Source organism: Nomascus leucogenys, chromosome 17, assembly GCF_006542625.1.
Source record: "Nomascus leucogenys isolate Asia chromosome 17, Asia_NLE_v1, whole genome shotgun sequence".
Classification (NCBI taxonomy): Eukaryota; Metazoa; Chordata; class Mammalia; order Primates; family Hylobatidae; genus Nomascus; species Nomascus leucogenys.
The window spans coordinates 86,128,886-86,156,761 of NC_044397.1; the positions used below are offsets into that span (position 1 = coordinate 86,128,886).

General features: G+C 39.8%; 1 protein-coding gene across 3 annotated transcripts in view; it reads right to left on the minus strand.

Moving 5' to 3' along the window:
- The window catches only part of LOC100598551 (putative pregnancy-specific beta-1-glycoprotein 7), a 61,584-nt gene that overhangs the window by 18,098 nt on the left and 15,610 nt on the right, over positions 1 to 27,876 (minus strand). The window contains exon 6 of one of the 3 annotated variants that reach the window (XM_030797164.1): positions 26,863 to 27,197. The exons of the other annotated variants lie outside the window; for them this stretch is intronic. Within the exon in view, the coding sequence (XP_030653024.1) occupies positions 27,145 to 27,197 (53 nt within the window). The 3' untranslated portion in view covers positions 26,863 to 27,144. Of the gene's footprint in view, positions 1 to 26,862; positions 27,198 to 27,876 lie in introns of those variants that run through there. 3 annotated transcript variants of the gene reach the window in all.

Consider the following 27,876-nt stretch of genomic DNA (forward strand, 5'->3'; position numbering starts at 1 on the left):
CATGTCATCCTCTCAGGCATTGCCACTGAAGATGGAGAATTTTGTTCAGAGGCCCAGCCTGGGCACATGGGATGAACCACCTTGTTAAAATTAATTTTAAAAAGCAGTATGCATACTTTATTCTTCTAGAATAATTATTAATGTCATGTTTTACAATGTATCTCTTAAAGGAATGGTGAGAATCATCTACATAATGTATGTTTTATGTGGTCTTTCCTATAATTGCAGCTTTCATATGTTCTTATAGAAACCATTTTCTTTGGAAACACACAAGCAGTATGTCTGTGTTCATTTCTACCGGGAAACATTTGTGCAGGGTGGAGAGAATCACATTTCCTAAAGAGAGATGGAAAGCATCTGACTACCAGAAAAAGTGTCCAAATGCTGCTGGTAATGATCATGGGGCTGCAGGTGGAGGTCAGTTTGAGGAGGTTTCAGGGAAAGCAATTTTGAGAGTCTTTTTTTTTTTTTTACAAAATCATAGGCAGAAGCCACCACCTGGACCCACCACATGTTGGAATGGGTGAGGGACAGAAATAGAGCTCAGTAAGTTAAGAATGAAATCCAAGAGTGGGCAAGAAGTTTGAGAGGTTGACAGGTGTGAGAGGTGGATGGGTGAATGGTGAGAATGTTCAAAACATCTTCTTCCTCCATAATAAGAGAGTATTTAGGCCTCTGAGTCAGACAGTGTCCAGGACAGGGGGAGCAGGATGTTGTCAGCTCTCCTGGCCAAAAGTGAGACTGCAGCAGTGTCCAGTTACTTGGTCCACTTTGGGATTTGTTCATATTTTAAAAATGATCCAACAGTATACAATTTTGAAAATATACAAAAATCCCTATGCTACCATTCATAGATAGCTAAGATGGCCCTAAGATGGTGACAGAATCAGAATGGGGTTTGCGTTTACATTGTGTATTTTTTTCTGCCAATATCTACAGAATTCCCTACATCCCCCTTTTTAATGTAACCCAGTGGTTGTCATTCCCATTCGCAGTTACAGATCTTTCCAGTACATGGTTACAGACCCTTGGAAAACCCATACCATCTGCTGTGAGGTACAGGCAGCCATGTGGCATCACCTCTAAACATGCCTTCTGGGACATCAAACTGCTGATTAAGTAAAAGTCATTTCAATAGATATTGACGACCTTAATTTTACCCCTCTCACAATTGTAATTCTTCTACCGAGAGGTGATGGATTTTAGTGGTGATTTGCTTTTATAGATTAGTGTAGATTAATGATTCTGCCAGGGGCAATTTTTTCATTTGGAAAAGCATTTGGTAAAGTCTGAAGACATTGCTGGTTGTCAGAGCTGGGGGAGGGAGTCCTGCTGGCCTTGAGTGGGTAGAGTCCCCAGATAGTGCTGCACATTCTAGAGCTCACAGAGCCCCACCAGCATGACCACTACAAAGTTCAATGCTGAAGAGGAGTGGAGAGCCCTGATGTGCCTCCCCTAGCTTCCCCTGGAGCTTTTTACCTTCTCCTTCCATCAGTCTCTACCACTTTCTCACCTCAGCTTGCTCCTTGAACCTTAATGCCCTCCACTCGAACTTGCCCTTAGTTTAAGACCTGCTGTAATCTCTCAACTCCCCTGGCCCCTTTCTGATCCTTAGCAGGCTGTCCCCTAGAGGGCACCCTCGCCTTTCCTGTAGCTTCCCAGGATCCAGTTGCCCCCGCCCTGTGTGGGCACCAGGGATATGGCCATGTGCCTGTGTCCCTAAAGGTCCTGTCACTCAGGACATTTGTGTGAGAGCAACTGAGGTGATATTACCCTCCCCTGCTTTTCTTGGAATATAAAAATTTGTGCAAACCTTGTAGAGTAAAATTTCTTAATGCATGTGAAAATTTAAAATATATATATTTTTGCCTCCCAAACTTTACTGGAAAAAATTTATCACAGTCACAATCATAAAAAATGACACCTAATTAGTTATTCACTGTATTAACAGCAAAATATTGGGAACAACCTAGACTTTCACCAGTACAATGCTAATTAAACAGGTTACCTTATATCTACACAATAGAATATGATGCAGCTGTTTAAAAGGTATGGAGTCTTTCAGCTCTTCATGTGGAAACACCTCCATGTTCTGTTTTAATTATAGCATCTAAACATCACAGAATAAGATGCAGTTTTTGTGCTAGATCTGACCGTAGAACATTATTTTTACTGTTTTTTATTTATTTATTTATTTATTTTAAAGAGAGAGGATCTCACTCTCATACCCAGGCTGAAGTGCAGTGGCAAGATCATAATTGACTGCAGCCTCAACCTTGTGAGCTCAAATGATCCTCCTGCCTCAGCCTCCTGAATAGCTGGAATCACAAGCACTTGCCACAATGCCTTGCTAATTTTTCGTGTTTGTTTCTGTAGACATGGGGTTTCACCCAGGCTAGTGAAACCCCAGGCTGGTCTCAAACTTCTAGGCTCAAGTGATCTGCCCACTTTCACTCCCCAAATGCTGGAATTACAAGCAAGTGTCATCACACCTGATTCTGCCTTTTTTTTTTTAATTGGTGTGCAGTCTACTCACTCATTACTTCCCCATCAGGTGATTTCTAATTTTCCTCTATTTCACTACCATATGTCCATGCCAAAATCCAGATGTATTTGCTTTTATCTAGAATTAGAATTTTTTTTGTTGAAGAGAAGCCTTAGGAATGGTCTCCTAGCTGATTTTCAGGATTCTAATCTTCACTGTCTAAGCCACAGGTTTCCAACTCTGGATACTGATTAGAGTCACTTGTAGGGCATTTAAAGCCTACCAATTCCTGTACCATCCCTCAAGTGTATCTGATTTGGCTGATGTGTGGTGTGGCCCAGGGATTGGTTGTTTAAAAATGCTTTCAAGGAAAAGGGTCATTTTGCAGTGGAGGAACTTTAGCCCAGTGATAAAAGTTAACATCCCCAGTAATCAGAGATAGCGACAACTTAGGGCATTCTAATATAGTGCATGGAGAAGGTGCAGCATCACCCCTGTGGTATTCTTGTACAAAGTGTATAACCTGAGTTTCATCATGATAAAACATTTGAAAAGTCCAAACTGAGGGTCATTCTACAAAATAAGTCACCAATACTCTTCAAAAATGTGAAGGTCTTAAAGTTAAAAGAAATCCTGATTAACTTTCCCAGATTAAAGAAGACTGAGAGAACAGTACAATGAAATGCAATATGTGATACTAGATTAGATCCTGGTCCAGAAAAAGGACATTAATCAGAAGATAGAGGGGATTTGAATAAGGTCTGTACAGGCAATCATTTCGCAGTGTTAATAATCATTTATTGATTTTGATGATTAGGTGCATATCTATAACGTTAATATTTGGGGAAGTTGAATGAAAAGCATGTGAGGACTTTGCCTATTTTTGGAACGTTTTTGAAAGTCTGAAATTGTTTCAAAATTAAACATTAAAAGAAAAGAGGAGAAATAGAGATCTCTTAGATATTTCTATTAAGTTGCCAAAGTTGAAGACCATTTCCCAACTTATCTTGCCTAATACTGTCAGAGTAATCTTCCTGGAAATGCTGTTTGTCATGTTTGTGACCTCAAAGCTTTCCAGAGACTTCTCTTATCTGTAGGATGAAGTTCCCCTTATGTAGGCTGTCATTCAGTGCCCTCATAGCATAGCCCTAATCTCCCTTTTTTCTGATCTGTGTTGAAAGACCTGACCAACATTTTACTTTCTTATGTCCAAACCTGTTCTGATTTTTTCTTGCTTATGTAATGCCCTTCCCTGTCTTCTCAACTGTGGGAGTTCAGTCAGGGTGGTGGGAAAGATTTTAGAAGAAAAATTATAAAGAGAGTTATAGGAAATAGTCGCAAACCTTGGAAGGCCGGGTGGTTTGCATAGCTTCAGTAAAAGGTTTGGCTGAAGGCAGCTGAATTATCTTAAAAGCTTAGGGTGTAGATACATAGGAATGTAGAGGAGTTTCTCTAAATAACTTGTTTACTCAGGCAGTCCTAAAACCAACATTTAATCTTATGCTTGGGGAACTACTCGGGAGGTCGAAGATGTCAATTACTTTCTAGTGGTGTTTACTCAAGACGTTTGTCATTTAATCTGTACTTAATAAATGCAAACTTCGCTGGCTGATTAGGGCCTCAGCTGCTAACTCTTTACCGGAAGGGTCCAGACCCTTCTCTGTATTGGTGAGTAGTGACTCGGCAGAGTAGCCTGCTCTTTCGCTGGATATTTGTGTCTGAGTGTATTTGCTCATCCGTTGCTGGGTCAGGGTCTGCTGGTTGGATCCAGACAGTTGGTGCCCCGTGTGAGGAACTGGCATGTTGGTGCCCAGGTCTGAGGTATAGCTGCAAAGAATCTCGAACCCTTGAAAATGAAGAAGACTGTGCCATTGGTAAGCCAGTAAGTCGATAAATCAGTAAGTCTGTACGTCATTGGTGCCTGCTTGGGATCTCCAAGTTCGAGGGAATTGTTCAGGCTAGGGTTTGATCATGGAAAAACAGTTATCAGCACGACAGAAGCAGTATATAAAAGTGTTTAAAGAGCTGCTTAAAGCCACTGGAGCCTCGGTTTTGCAGGCTCAATTAGGGGACCTAATGCAAATTTTATCACTTAACCCATGGTTCCCGGAAGAAGGTACACTAGACAAAGAGCTTAAGTGAGAAGAATTTTTTTTTTTTTTTTTGAGATGGAGTCTCCCTCTGTTGCCCAGGCTGGAGTGCAGCGGCGCGATCTCGGCTCACTGCCAGCTCTGCCTCCTGGGTTCACGCCATTCTCCTGCCTCAGCCCCCTGAGTATCTGGGACTACAGGCGTCCGCCACCACGCCTGGCTAATTTTTTTGTATTTTTAGTAGAGGCAGGATTTCACCCTGTTAGCCAGAATGGCCTCGATCTGCTGACCTCGTGCGCAAGAGCAACGGGTCCCAGTAATCTTTAACGCTATGGGCTTTAGTGAGGGCGACTCTGGTCCCATTATACACAGAAGAGCCTAAAAAGGGGAAGGAGGAAGAACCGTCACCTATTTTACCACCCCTGAGTCCCTCAGCCCCACTATCACCGTGCCAAAATAACCAAGAGGAAACGGAGGTTTTGCCTGAGCCCCCTCCTCCAATAAATAAGAAAAAAGACCAGGGATACACTACAGCTATGGGGCCCTGTCTTAAGCAAGCGGCATTAGAAAGAAGGGGGGCTTTTAGCCTGCCCTGTGATACAAAATCAATAAGGTAATCAGGTGTATGTTTATAGAGAGATAAGGAAAGGCATTAGTGGGTGTAGCACACCAACATGGCACATGAATACATATGTAACAAACCTATACGTTGTGCACATGTACCCTAGAACTTAAAGTATTAAAAAAAAAAAAAAGGAATTCATTAGAAGCCGAAGCCGGGCAGCCAAATGGGCGGCGGGCGAAAGGAAAGCCTCAGCTGCAAAAAAGCTCGCAGCGCCCAAGCTGGCAGTGTTCGCCCAGGCCGGCAGCATCCGCGCAGCGGTGGGAGGAGGGAACGGTGCAGACAAAAAGCGGCACGGACAAAAAGTGGCGCCTAAGCAAGCACAGTGGGGCGGCAGCCCAGGACCCGCCCCGCTGTCCTCCGGCTCCACGGGGGGCCCACGGTACCAAGGAACATCCCAAATTATAATTCTCTGTTAAAATTGAAGTTAAATTTAAATTATAATTATGGCCACTGTTTTTCCTCCGCTACCCGTGATGTGGCTCTCTCAAAATCTTAATTGGGTAAAAGAGTGACCTCTGAAGGGAGAGAAATTACAAAGAGCCCATGAATTAGTTGAGGAATGATTACAAGCCGGCCATACAGAACCATCTAACGGCCCTTGGAATTTGCCCATTTCGTCATTCCCAAAAGTCTGGCAAATGGAAATTTTGCATGACTTACGTGCTATTAATGCTAATCTACAGCCTATGGGATCCCTTCCCCTGTGGCGATTCCTCAAGATTGGCCTATAATTGTTATTGACTTAAAAGACTGCTTTATACTATTCTTCTCACAGAACAGAAAAAAAAAATTGTGTTTACATTACCAGCTATTAATAATCAAAGGCCAGCTTGCCGATTTCATTGGAAAGTGCTTACTAAAAAAAAAAAAAAAAAAAAAAATTATGCTTCCTCAGGGAATGCTGAACAGTCCTACCATGTATCAGTAACATGTAGATCAGGCTTTGCTCCCCAGTAGAAAAGAATTTTCTGATAGCAAGATTATTCATTTTATGGATGATATATTATTGGCAGCCCCAAGAAAGCCAGTACTTTTAAGTGTATATGCCTCTGTCATAAAGAATACACAGTTGGCAGGGCGTGGTAGCTCACGGCTGTAATCACAGCACTTCGGGAGGCCGAGGCGGGCAGATCATGAGGTCAGGAGATCAAGACCATCCTGGCCAACATGGTGAAACCGTGTCTCTACTAAAATACAAAAAATTAGCCGGGCATAGTGGCATGCGCCTGCAGTCCCAGCTACTCGGGAGGCTGAGGCAGGGGAATCCCTTGAACCGGGGAGGTGGAGATTGCAGTGAGGGGAGATCATGCCACTGCACTCCTGCCTGGGGAGACAGCAAGACTCAATCTCAAAAACAAACAAACAGTTAAGAGGTTTAATCATAGCACCTGAAAAAGTAAAAATGTCCTCTCCTTGGAAATATCTTGGGTACATACTAACTTCCCAGTCAGTAAGACCTCAAAAGGTTAAATTAAATACTAGCAACTTACATACCTCAAATGATTATCAGAAATTTATGGGCCATACAAACTGACTTTGCCCCGTCTTGGGCATAACTACTTATCAGTTGCAAACCTGTTTTCTATCGTAAAGGGCAGTACAGCCCTAGATTCTCCCAGATATTTAAACCCTGCAGCAAAAAGGGAGATTGAGGAAATAGAACAAGCCATCTCTCACAGGCAACTACATCCCATAGACCTGCTCTATTCAGTTCAGTTGTTTATTTTTCCCACCAAACACTCCCCTACAGGGTTAATAGGACCGATGATCCTGGGACTGTGCTTTCTAGAATGGGATTTTTGCTCACATACCAGGACTAAAACACTATCTCCCTATATCCAGTTAATAAGTAAAGTCATGTATTTGGGCCACAGACGATGCAATCAGTTGCTAGGTTATGAACCTTCTATCATCAAGATTCCTTTAAGTAAAAAGCAATTCGAAGCAGTTTTTCCTCTATAGAGAAATAAAGGGAAAGAAAGAGTAAGAGAGAGACTAGAAGAGACAGATCAGAGAGACACAAAAAGTAAGACAAAGAATAGAGATAAAGTAGAAAGAAGAGAAAGAAATATTAATAAAGTTATAGATATGAGAATGCACTTTCAGTAAGGAAGGTTATAAAACAAAGTCAGAAACTTAAGGCATGTCGAAGATTGTGAAGTCGTAAAAAATATTATAAAAAGGAATTTATGCAAGAAATGTTGTATAATTTTTGTTTTGAAGGTATAAGCGAGTTTTAAAACGTTAATTGTAAAAGAAATTCTGTGTATAAACATATTGGCTAAAGAAGTATCCAGTTATTCTGTAAACGGGATATTAAAATAAAGCACAACAGGTTTTTCTTAAAGCACTAACCTGCTTTTTAACAAAGACTATAAAAGATCTCTTAGCACAGGCACCACCCCTAGAATTTCCAGTACACCAGCACCAGCCTGGAGACTACATCCTCATCAAAGGATGGAAGAAGAAAAAGCTCGAGCCAGCCTATGAAAGACCCTACACGACCCACAACCCTGGACAATGTGACTTCCACAGACAACAAAAGCCTGGGACATTACTTGGGGGATGCTGAAGAAGACAACTCAGGAGGCTGAAGGAATCCTGCTCTGGACACAGACACCATTCACTCCAGATAATTTGTTCCTTGCTATGCTCTCTGTTGTACACTGCAACTCATGTAGGGTATTGATCATTTTTATGCTCTCGCTTTGTCTGCAACCTGTACCTGCTACAATCTATTGGGCTCACATCTTAGATCTGCCTTTCTTTCGCCCTGCCACCGGGGCAGACACTCCCTTCCCAGCCTCAGAGGATGTGACTGCTTGGCTAGAAAGGATTAACATACCCCCAGGGGGGTTTCTCAGTAATGACATACAGCGAACTGAGGTGCCAAGTAACACTACAGGTCACTCCTTGATTGGAAAAGAGTGTTGCTGATTATGTTTTTCTTATGTGATTTGCTAATTCTAGGATGCAAAGCTGGAATAAGAGCAATGACTGTCTCAACTGACAGGCCTGTTGCTGCACACACCTGTGCTCTTCAATCAACAATGCCTGATACAAGAAACAGAAAATGGGGAGATGTGGGAGTTCAGTCCGTGTGGTGGGAAAGATTTTAGAGGAAAAATTATAAAGATAGTTGTAGGAAATAGTCACAAACCTTCTTGGAAGACCGAGGGATTTGCATAGCTTCAGTAAAAGATATGGCTGAAAGCAGCTGAATTCTCTTAAAAGCTTAGGGTGTAGATACATAGGATTGAAGAGGAGTTTACTCAGGTGGTCTTAAGAACAACCTTTGATTATCTGCAGGTGCATGATTGCTGTCTACTCGGGAGGTTGGTAATGTCAATTACCCTCTAGTGGTGTTTACTCAAGAGGTTTGTCATTTAAATCTGTACTAAATAAATGCAAACTTAGCTGGCTGATTGGGGCCACTGCTGCTAACTCTTTTCTGGAATTTTCTTGGTATCAGTGAGTGGCTCGGCCGCCCAGTCTGCTCTTTCACTGGATATTTGTCTCTGATTATATTTGTTCATCCGTCACTGGGTCAGGGTCTGCCGGTCCGACCCAGACATCAATCTCTTAATTGTTTTTTGTCCTAAGGCCCATTTGAGACCCTGTCTCTTCATTGATGTCTGTATGGTTATTTCTATTAGAGGCAGCCAACTTTCCTTTCTTTAAATTCTGGTAGGTAAAATTGTGTGGAGTGAAATACGAGTTTCATTTTATTATTGTTTTAGAAAAAAGAAGCCAATTTATTCTGCTCATTGAAAGTTTTCTTTTTAAAACAAATCTTAAAATTTTGATTGGAGAAGGATTAGAGATTAAATTGTTGATGTTTGAAATTCATTGTGGTTTTTTTAAAAAACATGCTTATTTCAGTTTCAGGGGTACACGTATAGGTCTGTTATATAGGTAAACCGATGTCATGGGGATTTGATGTACAGATTATTTCATCAGTTAGGTACTAAGCCTAATACTCAATAATTTTTTTTTCTTCTCTTCTTTTGCCTCCCACCCTCCACCCTCAAGTAGGTCCTGGTGTGTGTTGTTCCCTTCGTGTCCATGTGTTCTCATTATTTAGTGCCCACTTATACATGCAATATTTAGTTTTCTAGTTCCTGCATTAGTTTGCTAAGGATATTATCCTCTAGCTTCATTTATGTTCCTGCAATAGACAACATATCATTCTTTTGTTATGGATGCATAATATTCCATGGTGTATATGTACCACTTTTTAAAAATCCAGGTTCCATTGATTGGTATTTAGGTTGATTCCATGCCTTTTCTATAGCAAATACTGCTGCAATGAAAATTTGTGTGCATGTGTCTTTATGTTAGAATGATTTATATTCCTCTGGGTATATAACCAGCAATGAGATTGCAGGGTCAAATGGTAGTTCTGTTTTTAGTTGTTTGAGGAATTTTCACACTGCTTTCCACAATGGTTGAACTGATTGACACTGCCACCAACAGTGTATAAGCATTCCCTTTTCTCTGCAAATTTGCCAGCATGTTATCTTTTTATTTTTTGATAATAGCCATTCTGATTGGTGTGAGAGAGTGTCTTGTGGTTTTGATTTGTATTTTTCTAATGATCAGTGATATTGAGCTTTTACATGTGCTGTTGGCCACATGTATATCTTCTTTTAAAAAGTATCTCTCCGCCGGGCGCGGTGGCTCACGCCTGTAATCCCAGCACTTTGGGAGGCCGAGGCGGGTGGATCACGAGGTCAGGAGATCGAGACCACGGTGAAACCCCGTCTCTACTAAAAATACAAAAAATTAGCCGGGCGCAGTGGCGGGCGCCTGTAGTCCCAGCTACTCCGGAGGCTGAGGCAGGAGAATGGCGTGAACCCGGGAGGCGGAGCTTGCAGTGAGCCGAGATTGCGCCACTGCACTCCAGCCTGGGCGACAGAACGAGACTCCGTCTCAAAAAAAAAAAAAAAAAAAAAGTATCTCTCCATGTCCTTTGCCCACTTTTTAATGGTTTTTTTCTTCTAAATTTATTTAAGTTTTGTATAGATGCTGGATATCAGACTTTTGTCAAATGCATAGTTTCTAAATATTTTCTGTCATTTCTTAGGTTGTCTGCTCACTCTGTCAATAATTTCTTTTGCTGGAAGCATTAGTTTTAGATTCAGAAATACGTGAGTCTGAGTCCTGTTTCCACCTTTAATGGGCTCTGAGATAAGGGACAGTTTCATTGATATTTTGGGATAGAAGGATAATAGTAACTGATTAAAGGGTCATTGTGAGCATCATATGAGGTGCAAACATAAAGGTCCCCAGTGCATAGCAGGTTTTTTCATCTTCATTTTCATCCTCATCTTAAGATGTATATTCTCTCATAAAACAAGGTCACATCAATTGCAACTTTAGGTGTGCAATCTAAGTCTGGTTCCTAAAACTAAAGTCTGTCAGATTTTACACTGATAATGCTTTTTCTTTCTATGTACAGAATAAAGACAAGATGAGACCAAATATTCTTCCCCCTACTTGTCTCTTCCTACCGGCCTTCCCTCCTTTAAGAAGATGTATAAATGCCAGGCCTCCTGAAAACCTCCTGAAAGACACAACAAGCCATAGAGGGTTTCTACAACTTGTGTTTTTCCAGGGTATGCCCTCAAGCTCTGGTCCAATAAACTTCAATTGATTCAGACATAAACCTCAACTGATTCAGACACTTGAGTCAGGCACTCAATTTGGTTAACATTTTGCCAACTATGAAGGGGTCCTCTTAATGCAGTTTAGAACCTTTGACCTGCAGTGCTTCTTTTGTTCGTTCTCAGTACCAACTATAGAGCTTTAGTTCTGACCAGTCGTGTGACTTTCTAAGAATTGGATCCTACTTTCTCTTGAGGTCCCTGCTCTCTCCGATTTTTTGTGCGAGATGTGAGTTTTGTTTTTTCATGGAACTCCTCTCCTCATGGAGCTTTGCTCACTTCCTAAAAGGAATATGAGTTTCCTGCTCCTGTGACAATGGAGAACAGACTACAGTTTGGTCCCTGCTCAACTAAGGAGCTGGTTAGGGGTTTTGTTTTAGAATTTGGTAGCTGCAGAATAAGGCTTATTACTACTTCATTCTAACCTCTCCTTATGCTTAGAATGTTCAACAGTATGTAAATAGTGCAATTGCTATTTGTGTTTTTGGTTTTCATCATTCTTCCTTTGGATTTGACCAACTCTTCACCTTGTCTAATGTCCAAAACACCTTGCACTTGGTCAAATCCAAATTTAACAGGAGCTCTAAATTATGGTGAAGCAGGCCTTTAAATTGGCTAAAATTCTGTAACTGCAGAACATCCAACTCCACCTCTGGAAACAATTGTTTGTTGAAGGAAATAAAAACATTTTAATCCACGATACATTTCTCTGACAAATTGCAAATAGAAGTGGCCCTGCACAGTTGCCTTTTGTGGAAAAAATCTACATCATAGAGAATCATTATCAGTGCAGGCATGTCTTCCCTTATCTGGATATGGGAAAAATGGACTGAATCTGATACCTTAAAGATAAACAAATTTAGCATTGATTTTTCTCTGAGGGCTGCTACCTGCAAGGTTTCACTGACAGAAGACAAGCTTTGCTAACTGAACTTCCTTTCTTTCTCCCATGACCTGTATTACCACTAAAACCTGATTTACTGCCATAAGCTCATTTTGGACATGCAGAAATGTAGAAAAATAATCAGCCAACTAAAGGGTAAAAATGTATTTGTCTCAAGTTTCCTGGCTTCTCTCTGTGCATTCTTTCCATTTGGATGGTAAAAATCACTGTTTTCTCCACCAAATTTTGATTAATGGGAGAAGATTTGTGTTGGACTAGTCTTGGTGTAGTAATTCTGGTGTACTTTTTAGTAATGTTGGGGTACGAATATTTTGATTGTTTAATCCATTTCCTCCCAGAAATAGTCTATTCCTTTATCTCTTTCCTTCTGTGTTGTTCATAAAGGGAGGTACTGGATAAAGTTTTCTCTCATCTTGTCATATGTCCCTGAGGGCTTGATTTGTGACCAAGTCAGAGCACTCACTCTTGGTCTCCAACATCAGGGGGAGGAGTCATTTTTGAGTCACATTATGTGACCAACTGTAACATGGCTGAGAACCTTAAGTTTTTTATTTTGTTTTGTTTTCCAAATGTGTTAAGCTCCAAGGAGGGCTTGTCATAAGAAGTCCCATCCAGGCTGGGTGCGGTGGCTCACGTCTGTAATCCCAGCACTTTGGGAGACCAAGTTAGGGGGATCACGAGGTCAGGAGATTGAGACCATCCTGGCTAACATGGTGAAACCCTGTCTCTACTAAAAATACAAAAAAATTAGCCGGTCATGGTGGCAGGCTCCTGTAGTCCCAGCTATTTGGGAGGCTGAGGCAGGAGAATGGTGTGAACCGGGGAGGTGGAACTTGCAGTGAGCTGAGATTGCATCACTGCTCTCCAGCCCAGGCAACAGAGCGAGACTCCATCTCAAAAAAAAAAGAAAAAAGAAGTCCCATCCATCAGGGACTTTTGTCGTCCCAAGTCTTGTTGCTTGGATAGGGCTGTGGCAACCAGAGTGTTTTGCTTTCCTAAGCCTATTCCTGAGAGTACATATTTTATTTTAGGGTGGGGGAAAAGATCATTGGGATTGGTTTTTCACTGAAGAGGCTGTTGGATTGAGTCACTTAGAATCAATACACGACTGGAAATTCTAATTGTCCATGGCCAGAAGATGGATTCTTTAAATTGGGACTTCTAAGTTAAAAAATATTTTAGAGATCTCTTATTCCAAACAGTTGATCAGAGGATTGAATTTCAAAGAAAGACACCTGATAGTGTTATGGCTAGCCTTAACATTTCTTTTGACTAAATTACAGAGCAAAAATCTCACCTAAAACAAAGTTATTTTGTTTTGTAAGCTCAAACTGCTTGACTAAGATAGTCTGAGAAAATAAGAATAAAAGCCACTTTACCTTGTCATCGAATAGTTAAAATTTTATGCTTTTACTGCTGCAGCCTGGATTTAATTTCGGGTCAGGGAACCAGCCTTAATTGCTTTGATGTTTGTGTGATTTTTGAGTTTTTGAGGTGCTCCTTCACCTCTTTGGAGATGCCTCATACATCCTTGGCTAAGCCATAATCTTGGTTAAGCCTTATTAGTTTCATTTGGGAGGATTCTTTTGGTGAAAAAAAAAAATCAAAAGCCAGAAATATCAGCTGTTTGTCCTACCTAAAATCTGATATTAAGAAATCTGAGGCCGGGCACGGTGGCCCACGCCTGTAATCCTGGCACTTTGGGAGGCCGAGATGGGCGGATCACGAGGTTAGGAGATCAAGACCATCCTGGCTAATACGGTGAAACCCCGTCTGTACCAAAAATACAAAAAATTAGCTTGGCATGGAGGCGGGCACCTGTAGTCCCAGCTACTCAGGAGGCTGAGGCAGAAGAATGGCATGAACCTGGGAGGCGGAGGTTGCACTGAGCTGAGATCGCGCCACTGCACTCCAGCCTGGCTGACAGAGCGAGACTCTGTCTCAAAAAAAAAAAAAAATTTTGAAAGTGTTACAGTAGGTAGCTGATCAGACATGAGCAGGGCAGGAGAGATCCTTCCACCCCTACACACTAGAAGTGTCTGGTGATCCTCACCAGGTGATAGTCAAGTCAGGTGGTTGTTAACTGTCTCTCTAAAGTAATAATTGGTTGCAGGTGGTGCCAGGGAGCTATAGTCTCACAATAGATAGAAAACACCTGAAACAGGTGATCAGCAGCTTCCCGATGAATTCTCAGAAGATGAGCAAGTGGGCTCAAATACACACATTAAGAGGCAACATAATAGAGTTTCTGGTAAATGACCTTCCAGGAACTATTTTTTTTTTTTTTTTACATTTTAGAAGCATTATTTTTTAGAAGGTATGTTTTTAAATTTTTAAATTTTATTTTTAAATCTTTTATTTCCATAGGTTTTTGGGGATTTGGTATTTAATTACATAAGCTCTCTAGGGGTGATTTGTGAGATTTTGGTGCCATCACCCGAGCAGTATACACTGAACTCAATTTGTAGTCTTTTATCCCTCACCACCTTCCCACCCTTTTCCCCAAGGCCATTGTATCATTCTTATGCCTCTGCATCCTCATAATTTAGCTCCCACTTATGAGTGAGAACACACGGTGTTTGGTTTTCCATTCCTTAGTTACTTCACTTAGGACAATAGTCTCCAGTTTCTTCAAGGTTTCTGCGAATGCCATTAATTCATTGCTTTTATGGCTGAGTAGTATTCAATCATATATATAAAAAAAAAAATATATATACCACAATTTCTTTATCCATTCATTTATAGTTTACATTCCCACCAGCAGTGTAGACGTGTTCCCTTTTCACCGTTGCCACATCAACATCTATTATTTTTATTTATTTATTTATTTTTGAGATGGATGGGGTCTTGCTCTGTCACCCAGGCTGGAGTGCAGAGGCATCAGCTTGGCTTACTGTAACTTCTGCCTCCCAGGTTCAGGCCATTTGTCTCCCTCAGCCTCTGGAGTAGCTGGGATTACAGACATGTGCTCCCTCACCCAGGTAATTTTTTTGTATTTTTAGTAGAGACAGGGTTTCATCATGTTGTATATGCTGGTGTCAAAACCCTGACTTTAAGTGATCCGCCTACCTTGTGCTGCCAAAGTGTTGGGATTACAGGTGTGAGGCACCGTGCCTGGCCAACAACTATTATTTATTCATTTTTTGATTATGAACATTCTTGCAGGATTAAGGTGGTATCACATTGTGGTTTTGATTTGCATTTCCCTGATCATTAGTGATATTGAGCATTTTTTCATATGTTTGTTAGCCATTTGTATATTTTCTTTTTAGAATTGTTTATTCACATTCTTGGCCCATTTTGATGGGATTGTTTGTTTGCTAATTCGTTTGAGTTTCTTATAGATTCTGGATATTGGTTATCTTTCAGATATATAGATTGTGAAGATTTTCTTTCACTCTGTGGGTTATATGTTTAGTCTGCTGACTGTTGCTTTGCTGTGCAGAAGCTCTTTGTCTCACCTATTTATTTTTGCTTTTGTTGCATTTGCTTTTGGGTTCTTGGTCATGAACTTTTCGCCTAAGCCAATGTCTAGAAGCGTTTTTCCAGTGTTATCATCTCGAATTTTTATAGTTTCAGGTCTTAGATTTAAGTCCTTGATTCATCTTGTGTTGATTTTTGTATAAGGTAAGAGATGGGGATCCAGTTTTATTCTCCTACATTCAGCTTGCCAATTATTTCAGCACCATTTGTTGAATAAGGTGTCCTTTACCCATTTTATGTTTTTGTTTGCTTTGTCAAAGATAAGTTGGCTGTAAATATTTAGGATTATTTCTGGGATCTGTATTCTGTTCCATTGGTCTACATGCCTATTTTTATACCAGCCCATGCTGTTTTGGACTTAGAGTATTGTTTGAAGTCAGGTGATATGACACCACCAGATTTGTTCTTTTTGCTTAGTCTTGCTTTGGCTATGTAGCCTCTTGTTTGGTTGCACAGGAATTTTAGAACTGTTTTTTCTAGTTTTGTGAAGAATGATGGTGGCATTTTAATGGGAATTGCAATGAATTTGTAGATTGCTTTTGTCAGCATGGTCATTTTCACAATAATGATTCTATTCATCCGTGAGCATGGGGTGCGTTGTCATTTTTTGCATCATCTATGATTTCTTTCAGCAATGTTTTGTAGATTTTCCTGTAGAGGTCTTTCACCTCCTTGTTTAGATACATTCCTAGTTATTTTTTTTATAACTGCTGTCATAAAAGGGGTTCAGTTCTTGATTTGATTCTCTGCTTGGTCGCTGTTGGTGTGTAGCAGAGCTACTGATTTGTGCACATTAATTTTGTATACTGAAACTTTGCTGAATTCATTTATCAGTTCTAGGAGCTTTTTGGAGGAGTCTTTAGGGTCTTCTAGGTATACGATTATGTCATCAGCAAACAGGGACAGTTTTACTTCCTCTTTGCCAAATTGGATGCCCTTTATTTATTTCCCTTGTTTGATTGATTTGGCTAGGACTTTCAGTACTCTGTTGAATAAAAGTGGTGAGAGCGAGCATCCTTTTCTTGTTCCCCTGCTCAGAGTGAATGCTTTCAATGTTTTCTCATTCAGTATTGTGTTGGCTGTGGGTTTGTGTGCCAATTTTGCTGAGAGTTTTAATCATAAAACGATGCTGGATGTTGTCAAGTGCCTTTTCAGTGTCTATTGAGAGGATCGTGTGATTTTTAAATTCTGTTTATGTGGTGTACCACATTTATTGACTTGTGTATGTGGAACCATTCCTGCATCCCTAATGTGAAACCTACTTGATCATGGTGGATTATGTTTTTGATGTGCTGTTGGATTCAGTTACCTAGTATTTTATTAAGAATTTCTGCCTCTGTGTGCATCAGTGATATTGGTCTGTAGTTTTCTTTGTTATGTCCTTTCCTGGTTTTGGTATTAGGGTGATACTGGCTTCATAGTATGATTTAGGGAGAATTTCCTCTCTTTCTAGCTTGTGGAATAGTGTCAATTAAATTGGTACCAACTCTTCTTTGAATGTGTGGTAGAATTCAGCTGTGAATCTGTCTGGTCCTAGAATTGTTTTGTTGTTAATTTTTAAATTATCTTTTCAATCTTGTTGCTTTTGGTTGGTCTGTTCAGGGTTTCTAATTCTTTCTGATTTAATCTAGGAGAGTTTTATATTTCCAGGAATTTATTCATCCCCTCTAGGTTTTCTAGTTTATGCACATAAACGTGTTCATAGTACCTTTGAATGATCTCTTGTATTTCTGTGGCGTTGGTTGTAATAGCTCCCATTTCACTTCTGATTGAGCTTATTTGGCTCTTCTCTCTTCTTTTCTTGGCTAATCTTGCCAGTGATCTATCAATTTAATTTATTTTTCCAGGAAACCAGCTTTACATTTTATTTATATTTTGTATTATTTTGTTTCAGTTTCATTTAGTTCTGCTCTGATCTTGGTTATTTTCTTTCTTCTGCTGGGTGTGGGTTTAGTGTGTTCTTATTTCTTGAGTATCTAGAAATGTAACCTTAGATTGTCTATTTGTGCTCTTTCAGTCTTTTTAATGTAGACATTAAAGGCTATGTATGAAATTTTAGCATGCTCTTTGCTGTATTCCAGATGTTTTGATAGGATGCATCACTATTTTTCAGTTCAAATAATTTTTAAATTTTCATTTTGATTTCACATTTGACCCAATGATCATTCAAGAGCAAGTTATTTAATTTCCATGTGTTTGCATGATTTTGAAGGTTCCTTTTGGAGTTGATTTCCAGTTTTATTCTACGGTTGTCTGAGAGAGTACTTCATATAATTTCAATTTTCTTAAATTTATTGAGACTTGTTTTGTGGCCTCTCATATGGCCTATCTTAAAGAAAGTTCCATGTGCTGACAAATAGAATGTATATTCAGTGGTTGTTGGGTAGAATATTCTGTAAATATCTCTTAAGTCTATTTGCTCGAGGGCATAGTTTAAATCCATTGTTTCTTTCTTGACTTTCTCTCTTGATGACCTGTCTAGTGCTGTCGGTGGAGTATTGAAGTCCCTCACTATTATTGTGTTACTCTCTATCTCATTTCTTAGGTCTAGTAGTATTAGCTATATAAATTTGGAAGCTCCAGTATTAGGTGTATATATATTTAGGATGGTGAGTTTTTTGTTGGACAAGCCCTGTTATTATTACATAATGTCCCTCTTTGTCTTTTTTAACTGCTGTTGCTTTAATGTTAGTTTTTTTTGATATAAGAATAGTTACTCCTGCTCACTTTGTGGCAATTTGCATGGGGTGTCTTTTTCTACCCTTTTACCTTAAGTTTATATGACACTTTATGGTTAGGGGAGTCTCTTGAGGGCAGCAGATACTTGCTTGATGAATTATTATCAATTCTGCAATTGTGTATCTTTTAAGTGGAGCATTTAGACAACTTACATTCAATGTTAGTATTGAGATGTGAGGTACTGTTCCATTCATCCTGCTATTTGTTGCCTGAATACCTTGATTTTGTATATTTATTTATTGTATCTTTGTTTTATAGGTCCTGTGAGTTTCATGCTTAAAGAGGTTCTCTTTTGATGTGTTTCCAGGATTTGTTTGAAGATTTGGAGCTCCTTTTAGCTGTTATTGTAGTGCTGGCTTGGTAGTGACAAGTTCTCTCAGCATTTGTTTTTCTGAAAAAGACTGTTATCTTTCCTTTATTTATGAACTTTAGTTTTGCTGGATACAAAATTCCTGGCTGATAATTTTTTTTAAGGAGGCTGCAGATAGGTATGCATGCTCATTTGAGGTGTTCTTCCCTTATTGAAGATTGCTAGGATCATATGTGTTGAAAAGCATTTGGGATTATTTACTTAATTGATGAGTGCTCATTTATTTTTTCATTAGTTTGATACCATGTATAAAGAATATATAAACATAGGTATGGACATATACATATATGTGATACAGCATAGAACATATACATGTGCACATAAAGATAGAGGGAGACAGAAATACTTTAGATTTTTTATTTTAAAACTTTATGCATGGAACCCATAAAACTCACTATTAAAAAATAAAGTTGGATTTAAGTTGTGCTTTTGTAAATAGAAAAATTTACCATTTATCTGAGGAAGCCCTTGCTGAGTTTTAGAGAAAGTAGGTAGTAAATTTACATCTCAAAGCACAGAGAGAGAGAGAGAGACAGGGAGAGAGTGAGAAGGAATTTGGGTGTGTTCAAGGAAGATTAAAAATAGATGCCAAGGTAACACAAAAATGATAGAAATTTATAACAGGATTTTATAAGGAGACCAATTTTATTTACATACATAGCTTTTATTTTGGTCTCTGTTTTCCAACTGTACTCCAGGAAACACACTACACAAGCTCCCTTCTTAAGTGCTGGTGGACCACTGCACAGCCAGACAGCCCACTTTAAGGGAAGAATCAGGGGAGAAGAGATGCAGACCCCAGAATTATGCCAACATACAAAAGCCTAAGTCAAAAGTGAAACCACACACTTGAAATCTCATCGCCTGTTTGGCCCTGTTTTAAGTGTACTTTACTTTCTTTAATTTCTGCTCTAAAGCTTTTAAATAAACTTTCACTCTTGCTCTAAAACTTGCCTCAGTCTTTTCTTCTGCCTTATGACTCTTAGTTGAATTCTTTCTTCTGAAGATGCAAGAATTGAGGCTGCTGCAGACTTCTACAGATTTGCTGCCATTAATATACTTTAGTGCCATTCTACGTTATAGAATATATATATATTCTTATATTTATACATATATATAAAATATATGTATCCACAGAGGCCTTGAATCTACATTCTTGCTGCACTTTATGTAAACAATCCAGGTATAAGACTAAAACTTATTTTGGAAATACATTGGTCCCATATGATTTCTATTTCATAAAAATGGGAGACAGGAGGGGGGAAATTATTTTTCAGAAGAAAACAACAGAACAATGGTTATTACATTTCAGATCTGTTCTTTTTCTTTTGAATTTTGTTATTTACCTACAATTTGGACAGAATCCTAAATTTTTTCCTGGCTACAAATTTCAAAACCAATGGTTTGAGAATTTCCTTTTATTTTTCTTCCATTTTGGTATATTATAAATTAAAACTGTGCTTTTAAGATTTTTATCTTTTTTTATTACACTTTTAAATTCTGGGATACATGTGCGAACCAGCAGGTTTGTTAAATAGGTATCCTCGTGCTATGGTGTTTTGCTGCACCCATTAACCCATCATCTACATTAGGTATTTCTCCTAATGCTATCCGTCCCCTAGTCCCCTACCCTTCAACAGTCCCCAGTGTGTGATGTTCCCCTCCCTGTGTCCAAGTGTTCTCATTGTTCAACTCTCACTTATGAGTGAGAACATGCGGCGTTTGGTTTTCTGTTCCTCTGTTAGTTTGCTGAGAATGGTGTTTCCAGCTTCATCCATGTCCCTGAAAAGGACATGAACTCATCCTTTTTTATGGCTGCATAGAATTCCATGGTGTATATGTACCACATTTTCTTTATCCAGTCTATCATTGATAGGTATTTGGGTTGGTTCCAAGTCTTTGCTACTGTGAATAGTGCCACAATAAATGTATGTGTGCATGTGTCTTTATAGTAGAATGATCTATAATCGTATGAGTATATACCCAGTAATGGGATCACTGGGTCAAATGGTATTTCTTGTTCTAGATCCTTGAGGAATCACCACACTGTCTTCCACAATGTTTGAACTAATTTATACTCCCACCAACAGTGTAAAAGCATTCCTATTTCTCCACACCCTCTCCAGCATGTTGTTTCCTGACCTTTTAATGATCACCATTCTAACTGGCATGAGATGGTATCTCACTGTGGTTTTGATTTGCATGTCTCTAATGACCAGAGATGATGAGCTTTTTTTCATATGTTTGTTGGTCACATAAATGTCTCATTTTGAGAAGTGTCTGTACATGTGCATCACCCACTTTTATGGGGTTGATTTTTTCTTGTAAATTTAAGTTTCTTATAGATTCTGGATATTAGCCTTTTGTCACATGGATAGATTAAACCTTGCAAGCTAAAACTAGATGACTTATGTAAACTTCAGGATATACAAACGTTTGTGCCTGCTGATGTGTGGACTACACAAAAGGTACACATGATCACTGGATTCAGACTGCAATTCAGAGAAATGTGTCAGATTGTCATTGCAATTGGAAGATTCTTCAGAAACTCTAGAAAACCTAGTCTATAGACTGCTCCAGACATTACAGGTGAGCCAACATACAACTGTAAGGCTTAGAGCAATGTTTACCAAACGAATTGCTGTAATTGAAGCAGCAGTTGTGTGACTTAAATAAGGTTCCAGGGTTATACTGTCCCTTGTTGCTGTGACTTCCCTTTGCCCTTTTCTGATTTGTCTTCATCCCCTTTTCCATGGGACAAGACTTCTTAAGCATGAGCCTTCCTAGTGATATAGGATCAGATGAAACATAGAGTCACAAAGTCATGTCTTCCACAATGCTTTCTCTGAAAGCTTTTGAAGAATCGGGGGGCCAGGTGTGTGGGCACAGGCCTGTAATCCCAGCACTCTGAGAGTCCAAGGCAGGAGGATCACTTGAAACCAGGAGTTGAAGACCAGCCTGAGCAACAAAGGGAGACCATGTCTCTACAAAATATAAAATAAATCAAATTAGCCAGGTGCAGTGGTGCATGCCTATAGTCTCAGATACTTGGGAGGCTAAGGTGGGAGGACTGCTTCAGCCCAGTAGTTCAAGTCTGTATTGAGTACACTCCAGTCTGGGTGGACAGAGTAAGGTTGTGTCTCTAAAAAAAAAAAAAAAAAAGAAAAAACGCGGTAAACAGGAAAGCCAAAGATCTCGGGCATCTCCAGATGATTGCCTGAACAAATTGTTTTTTCTTCGCTTCACAACCTTTCAAGATATATATTTCTTTGTAAGAGAAAGACAGGCCAATTGTAACTTTAAGTGAGCAATCAAAATCTAGCTCCTAAAACTGAAGTATTTTAACTCTCATTCTGATAATATTTATTTTCTGAGGCACAGAAGAAAGGCAAGATTAGATCAATTGTTTTTCTGCCCACTCCATCTTTTCCGACCTGCCTTCTCCCCTTTAATCAAATTTATAAATACCAAGCCTCCTGAAACCTCTTCAGAGAAAACACAAGCCACAGAGGTTTTTGCAACTCATGTTTTCCCAGGGTGCACCACCAAGCACTGGCTCAATGAAACTCAATTGGTCAAGACCCTTGCCTCACTCAGTCATTCTGGATAACCACCATGAATCCTGCAAAGCCTTTCAGTAATCTATTGCCTGCCTAGGTGATGTGTACCCAGGTGAGTCAGCTCATCATGAGTCAAACACTCGTGTTCCTTTTCTGTCTTTCCCATCCCTGCCACGCAGTGCTGTGTGCTCTGATCTGACCCCAGCTCCCAGGTTGTTTGTATTGGTCTAAGAAAGCAAGACCAGGAGGGGCAGGTTGAGAAGGAAGTAAGAGGCCAACAGCCATGGAAAGTGGCAGATGGGGCTGTCATTGCTCAAAGCCACACACCCTGGGTGCATTTTATGAATTTTTCTGGATTTGGAATCTTTTCCCTGTGTATGTATCTAGAAACTCACCCTCCTCCTACTTTCTTCTCATTACACTTTCTGTTTCTAGTGCACTCATTTATGGCCAGAGAATGGCCATGCAAATAGTTGACAATAGAGTAAAACATGACTTTTTGTGAGACCTGGAACCTGGCCTTTCTTTTTTCGAAAAGAGATTGAGGTTTCTAAAAGCTAACTTTTATGCAGGGCTGTGTAATTTTGAGTGTAGTTTTAGGGAACAGGTGCATAAGTGAAGGGTGAGACAGAAAACAAAATGCTGGCTGTTTGTCAAATCCTGAAAGTAGACGGGGAAAAAGTCATTTTTGAAGGTGGATGTCATTCAGGAGACCTTGTACATCTTAGAGTGTCCTCTTACCAGATGAAGTGGAGGATGAGGTTGAATTATGGAGTTAGGTAACAGTGGGCACATCCTTCTCTGCCTCAGTTTTTTTTTTTAATCTGTAAAATTGGGGATGATAACACTCAGCATTTTTTGGTGAGGAGTCTAGATACCTGGAAAGCTCTTAGGATAGTGCCTGGTTCATAGTGTTGCATCAGTGTGAGCGGTTATAATTATGGGAATAGACAAAGGTGCCACCCTGGCCATCCAGAGTGGGGAGGAATCTCCGGTCAGGGTCCAGGCAGGCCAGCTGGAGATGAAGCTGATTAGTGGGGAAGCTTAACTTCCAGGAGTGGAAGAATTTAGGAGGAATAAACAGAATGCACAACATTCTGGAAACATTCCTTTACCCAACAGTAGGAATACTCAGAGTGGGTGTGGCTTCTGTGGCAATCATCTCCTGGGAATCTAAGAATGTGTCCTAGAGTCAAATGGCTTTGATGTAAGCCAAACTTAGAAATGGGCTTCAGGGCTGCCTTGCACATAGCACTCATTCATCTTGAAAAAGGAAAGCATTCATCTTGCTAAAGGAATCCCCTCTTCTGGCCCAGGCCATTATTTTTGTTTTTGTACTATCCTAATTTTTAAGGTGTAAGGAGAAAGACTGAAGAATAAAATAATGAAGTACATGTATGAAATGACAGGGTAGAATTGAGACTGGTACGTGTAAGTTAAGAGAAATTGTGTATAAATTTTGTGTGAACATAAAGAGAATTTCTTGTTGCAAACAGACCTCTCCATATAAATAATACTCATTCCCTTGAGTGGATAGCAGACAACATCACAAGAACGTTCCAGCAGAGCCATGAGAGAATGGGTAGTGTGGCTTCTTTAATTGGCAGGTTAGACTGAGTAAGTTAGTGAATTGAAAGGAGTTGAAGGAGAAGATGGGTGAGGGCAAGAAAAATGGGAAGGGGAAAGGAAAGGACTGAAAGGAATGTTTACCAAGGGCTCATCAGGTACCAGGCTCTGTGACTAATGTCTTACACATGTTAATTTACTCTTCCACTGTCATTTTCTGATGCAGTAAGAGTCAGCCTTACACTGCAGATGAGGAAAGAGCCTGAGGGAGGTCAAATGAATGGCCCAGGGTCATCCAGCCACTTCATAGCAGAGCTAGTGTGTTTCTCTGTGGTTTGTGCAGACAGAAAAGTGAGACATGGAAGGATGGCGGAGATTGCAGTTAGCCATGATTGTGCCATTGCACTCCAGCATGGGCAACAAGAGCGAAACTCCATCTTAAAAAAAATTGTGGTGACATGATATATCTGACACTGTTAACTTAGCCTCAGGAGCTACTTCTTGTGAAATTTTAATTACAGCATTATTCTTGGAAGCAAAGGAGACAGGCATAAGCAAGGGCAAATTAAGAGAGTTAAGAGTCTCATCAAGATTGATAGTTTTGTTCTGACATCTTGAGAAAAGCTGTCCACAGTGTAAAGTCATCAACTTGCTGTCGTGGTTTGCAGTTTGACTGTCTCTAAGTTACGGTGTTGAACATTGGTGAGCTCTTAGTGGCCCACACCTCAGACACAAGCGTTTTCCCATGAAATTTACATAGAGTTGTCCCCCTGTGGCTTATATGGCTTCAGCAACAGAGCCGCTCTTGTTCTTAATGATTTCATTGGAGAAAATTGAATTGGAAGAACTAAAAGAATTCAGGGTCCAGTCCAGTCTACCAGTGGATTATAAATACTCAAAGATAATGAACAGTGGTTCAATCTAGTAACAGGTGTACTACAGTTTTTCTTTTCAACATAGTTTTTCTCTCTATAGGAGTCTCTATTTTTAAAAGACAATTCCAGTAGGATGAATTTGTTTGCAAAATAGGTTGAGTCTCACCGAACTTGCCCAGATTTTTTACCTAAGTGCGGCAAGAGTAGCAAAGGACCATAGAGGCTCTTTTTAAACTTCGCTTTGCTAGAAGTTTTTAATAAGAATCTCAGATTAAACTTCCAAAAACCTCTTGAGACTAGGAATCCAAACCAAGGCCAACTTCAGATTTTGCCTGCATTCCCTATGGGTTTATTCTATGTATATTCTCAAATATAACATCCCAGTCAAAGCCTTGGTAATATAACCAATGTTTTCAAATGTGTCCTGTTATAAAGAGAGCAGATTCTTACTGAACTTGTGCAAATAAGTTTATTACCATAAACATATGAATACTGATGAATAGTTTCCCAATCCTGGGGCACTCAGAGAGCAAAAGCAAATGTTTCCATTTTTGTTTACAAAAGTATACTTTACCAATTGCCCAAAGAAAAAAGTTCATAAATCTGGAGAATAAAACATTCAAAGAATCAGCACATTTTCAAATAGAAAATTATGAGGACATTATCCTTTTGATTATTTAGTCCAATAACATTGAGTTTTTTCTTCTTTGTTTTGAATTTCATGAAGGTATCAGTCTGTTCATTAAAATTTTGAAAGTTCTTAGTCCAGTGGTGTGATCTTGAAGTTGTCCGAAACTTGTATTCCAGAGTCCTTGTCAGAGTCTTTTCCATAAATCCCCTTGAAGAAAAAGCAATTTTGGACTGTAGCTGATTGTAAATACTTGAGGAAGAATCAAAGCAACTGTCTGGGAATGACAAAGATTTAAAATGACTATGGGTAAAAATCTAATGAGAGTTTAGTGTGGTAAAGACACAGCTCACATAGAAATCTAGTTATTTCTCTGGCATATGACACTATGATAACATACTTGATTTCCAGAATTTCATATAATTTTTAGAATACTCATTAAAAAAAACTTTTTTTGAGACGGAGTCTCACTCTGTCACCCAGGCTGGAGTGCAGTGGTGCAAACTCAGTTCACTGCAAGCTCCCTCTCCCAGGTTCATGCCATTCTCCTGCCTCAGCCTCCTGAGTAGCTGGGACTACAGGTGCCTGGCACCAAGCCTAGCTAATTTTGTTTTTGCCTTTTAGGAGAGATGGGGTTTCACCGTGTTAGCCAGGATGACCTTGATCTCCTGACCTAATGATCTGCCCACCTCGACCCCCCAAACTGCTGGGATTACAGGCCTGAGCCATCGTGCCCAGCCTAGAATACTCATATTATTAACATTCCCATAAATATTATTTAGAGAAGGTTTAGCATCACTTATCACTTATTTGAAAATGCTTTCTATATAATTTAACATATCAAATAAGGTGGTTTTTCCATTCAGCTTCTGTTTCCAAACTGGATTACTGAGTTCTTGGTGTAGCCCATTCATAAATAGGGCCAAAAAAGTATAATCTTATGTATGTTGAAAAAGGTCCTTAGGTAATTCCAGTACTTCCAGCTGAAAATCATTGATTTAGTTTTAAGTTCTACCTATTACAACAAGAGTTCTCCATCCTTGTTACGTGTTAGTAGTGTCAGGGAAGACTTAAAAATTACCAATGCCTGGGTCCCTCTCCAGACCTTTAAACTGGAACTAATGGGTGGGGCTTGAGCATCACTTTTAAAAATGTTTTCCAGTGATTCCAATGTGTAGCTCTATTTCCCATCAGATTTCTCTGATTTCTTGTGGCATTCAATTTTTTCTATTTTGGTATCATGAATATTTTCAGCTCTCATTTCCTGTCTTAGGCTTTATGTCTCCTGGGGTAGGGACCTTGCCTTCTCCATTTCTGTATCTTTTTTGAACACATGAACTTGTCATCAGAAAAAAATCTCAACCACACATAGGTTGTGTTCTGAGTCTCAGGTTCACATATTAATCCTAAAGTCTTTGTTCTCCTTGAGGTCAGATGTTGCTTCTGACGAAGGGTGTGGTTAAGTCTGCAGTGCAGATGGTGGAGGGGATTTCACTCTGTTTTTAGATATAACATTGGAACTAAGAATTTTATGTCTATATGGGTGAAGGGGCAGGGATGTGTAGGAAGACAGTTCTAATTAGGATGGAGGAATTATACTAGGAAGTAGAGGTAAAGGAAGTGAGAAGGCTTAGTAAATAGAAGAAATGTGAACTTATCAAACAGGCTAGAGCAGACCCCTGGAGATTCTTGATTAAGTGAATTAACTAGATTTTAGAAAGGTAATGAGGCAGTCATGTGCAAGGAATGTTTCAAAGTCTGGAGACAAGAAGTCAAGCAATACTTTGAGAAGTGGTTGAGCTTTATGGGAATGGAGAGAATTACACTATTGAGACATGTTAAAAATAATGAAGAGGGTTTCACCATGTGAAATTGTGTTTCTCATTTGAATCTGAGAAACAAATGAGCAGAGGCTGGAGATAATTATGTCTAAAAGACAGTGGGGTACAGGGAGCATAAAGGCCAGGGAGAAAGGGAACTGCAGGAATTAGGGCTGAGAAACAGGATTTTAGAGGAGGAAGGAGGAGATCCAGTCCCAGATACAGGCAAATAAGACTTTTCCCTCTCCCAAGCATGGCAGTCAGCCCTGCAGGAACCAGGATAAGAGAAAAGGCCATCATACCTGCCAGTCTTCCTGAAATACAGAAATGACATCATGGCTGCTCTAATGGATTAAGGCCAGGAAGACGTCCTGTTCCTGAAGGAGCTGTCACGGAAAGAAAAGAAAAGAAGGAATGAAGGTGATGTTGTTTTACGTGGGGGATCCTCAGGAACAAGCATGTAACATGAGGTACTCTAGAATTGTTTCTTCAAGGACTACGTTGTTTCTGTTGGAAAATTGATGGGAGATGATGATATTCTTGCAGTTTTTTTTCCCTCCCACCATGTTTCTAGGTTGGTGATCAGTCCTCTGTCAATTCTCTACTGCACTCAGATATTTTGGAAGGTTTTCGGATGTGAGAAAGGCTGATTGCTATTTTCTATGTCATTAGAACTTGCCACCTTTGCACCTTTTCGTGGTTGCATCTTTTTCTCAGTGTCTCTGTTGTGGCAGCCATGAATGAGACCCTGCCTGGTCTCCATGGCAGGGAACTGATTGACACAAGGCCCACATCAGTGCATTTCAAATTCACCACCTCCTTTGCACAGAAAGCTTCTTTCCCACAGGCTCCCAGCAAGGGTGTGAAAGCAAGCCTAGTTCTCTGAGGCTCTCTTTAACTCTAATGGGTGACTGGTTGGAGGACTCCCCATCAGCCTTGCAAAAACTCTTAGAACTGCATTGGTACCTAAAACTTCTTTCTCTTTCTTTTTCACAGGAATTAGCTCTGTATAGTGGTCTGTGGGTTCTCCCATGCTACCTTCATGCGTGTCCCACATTCCCTCAC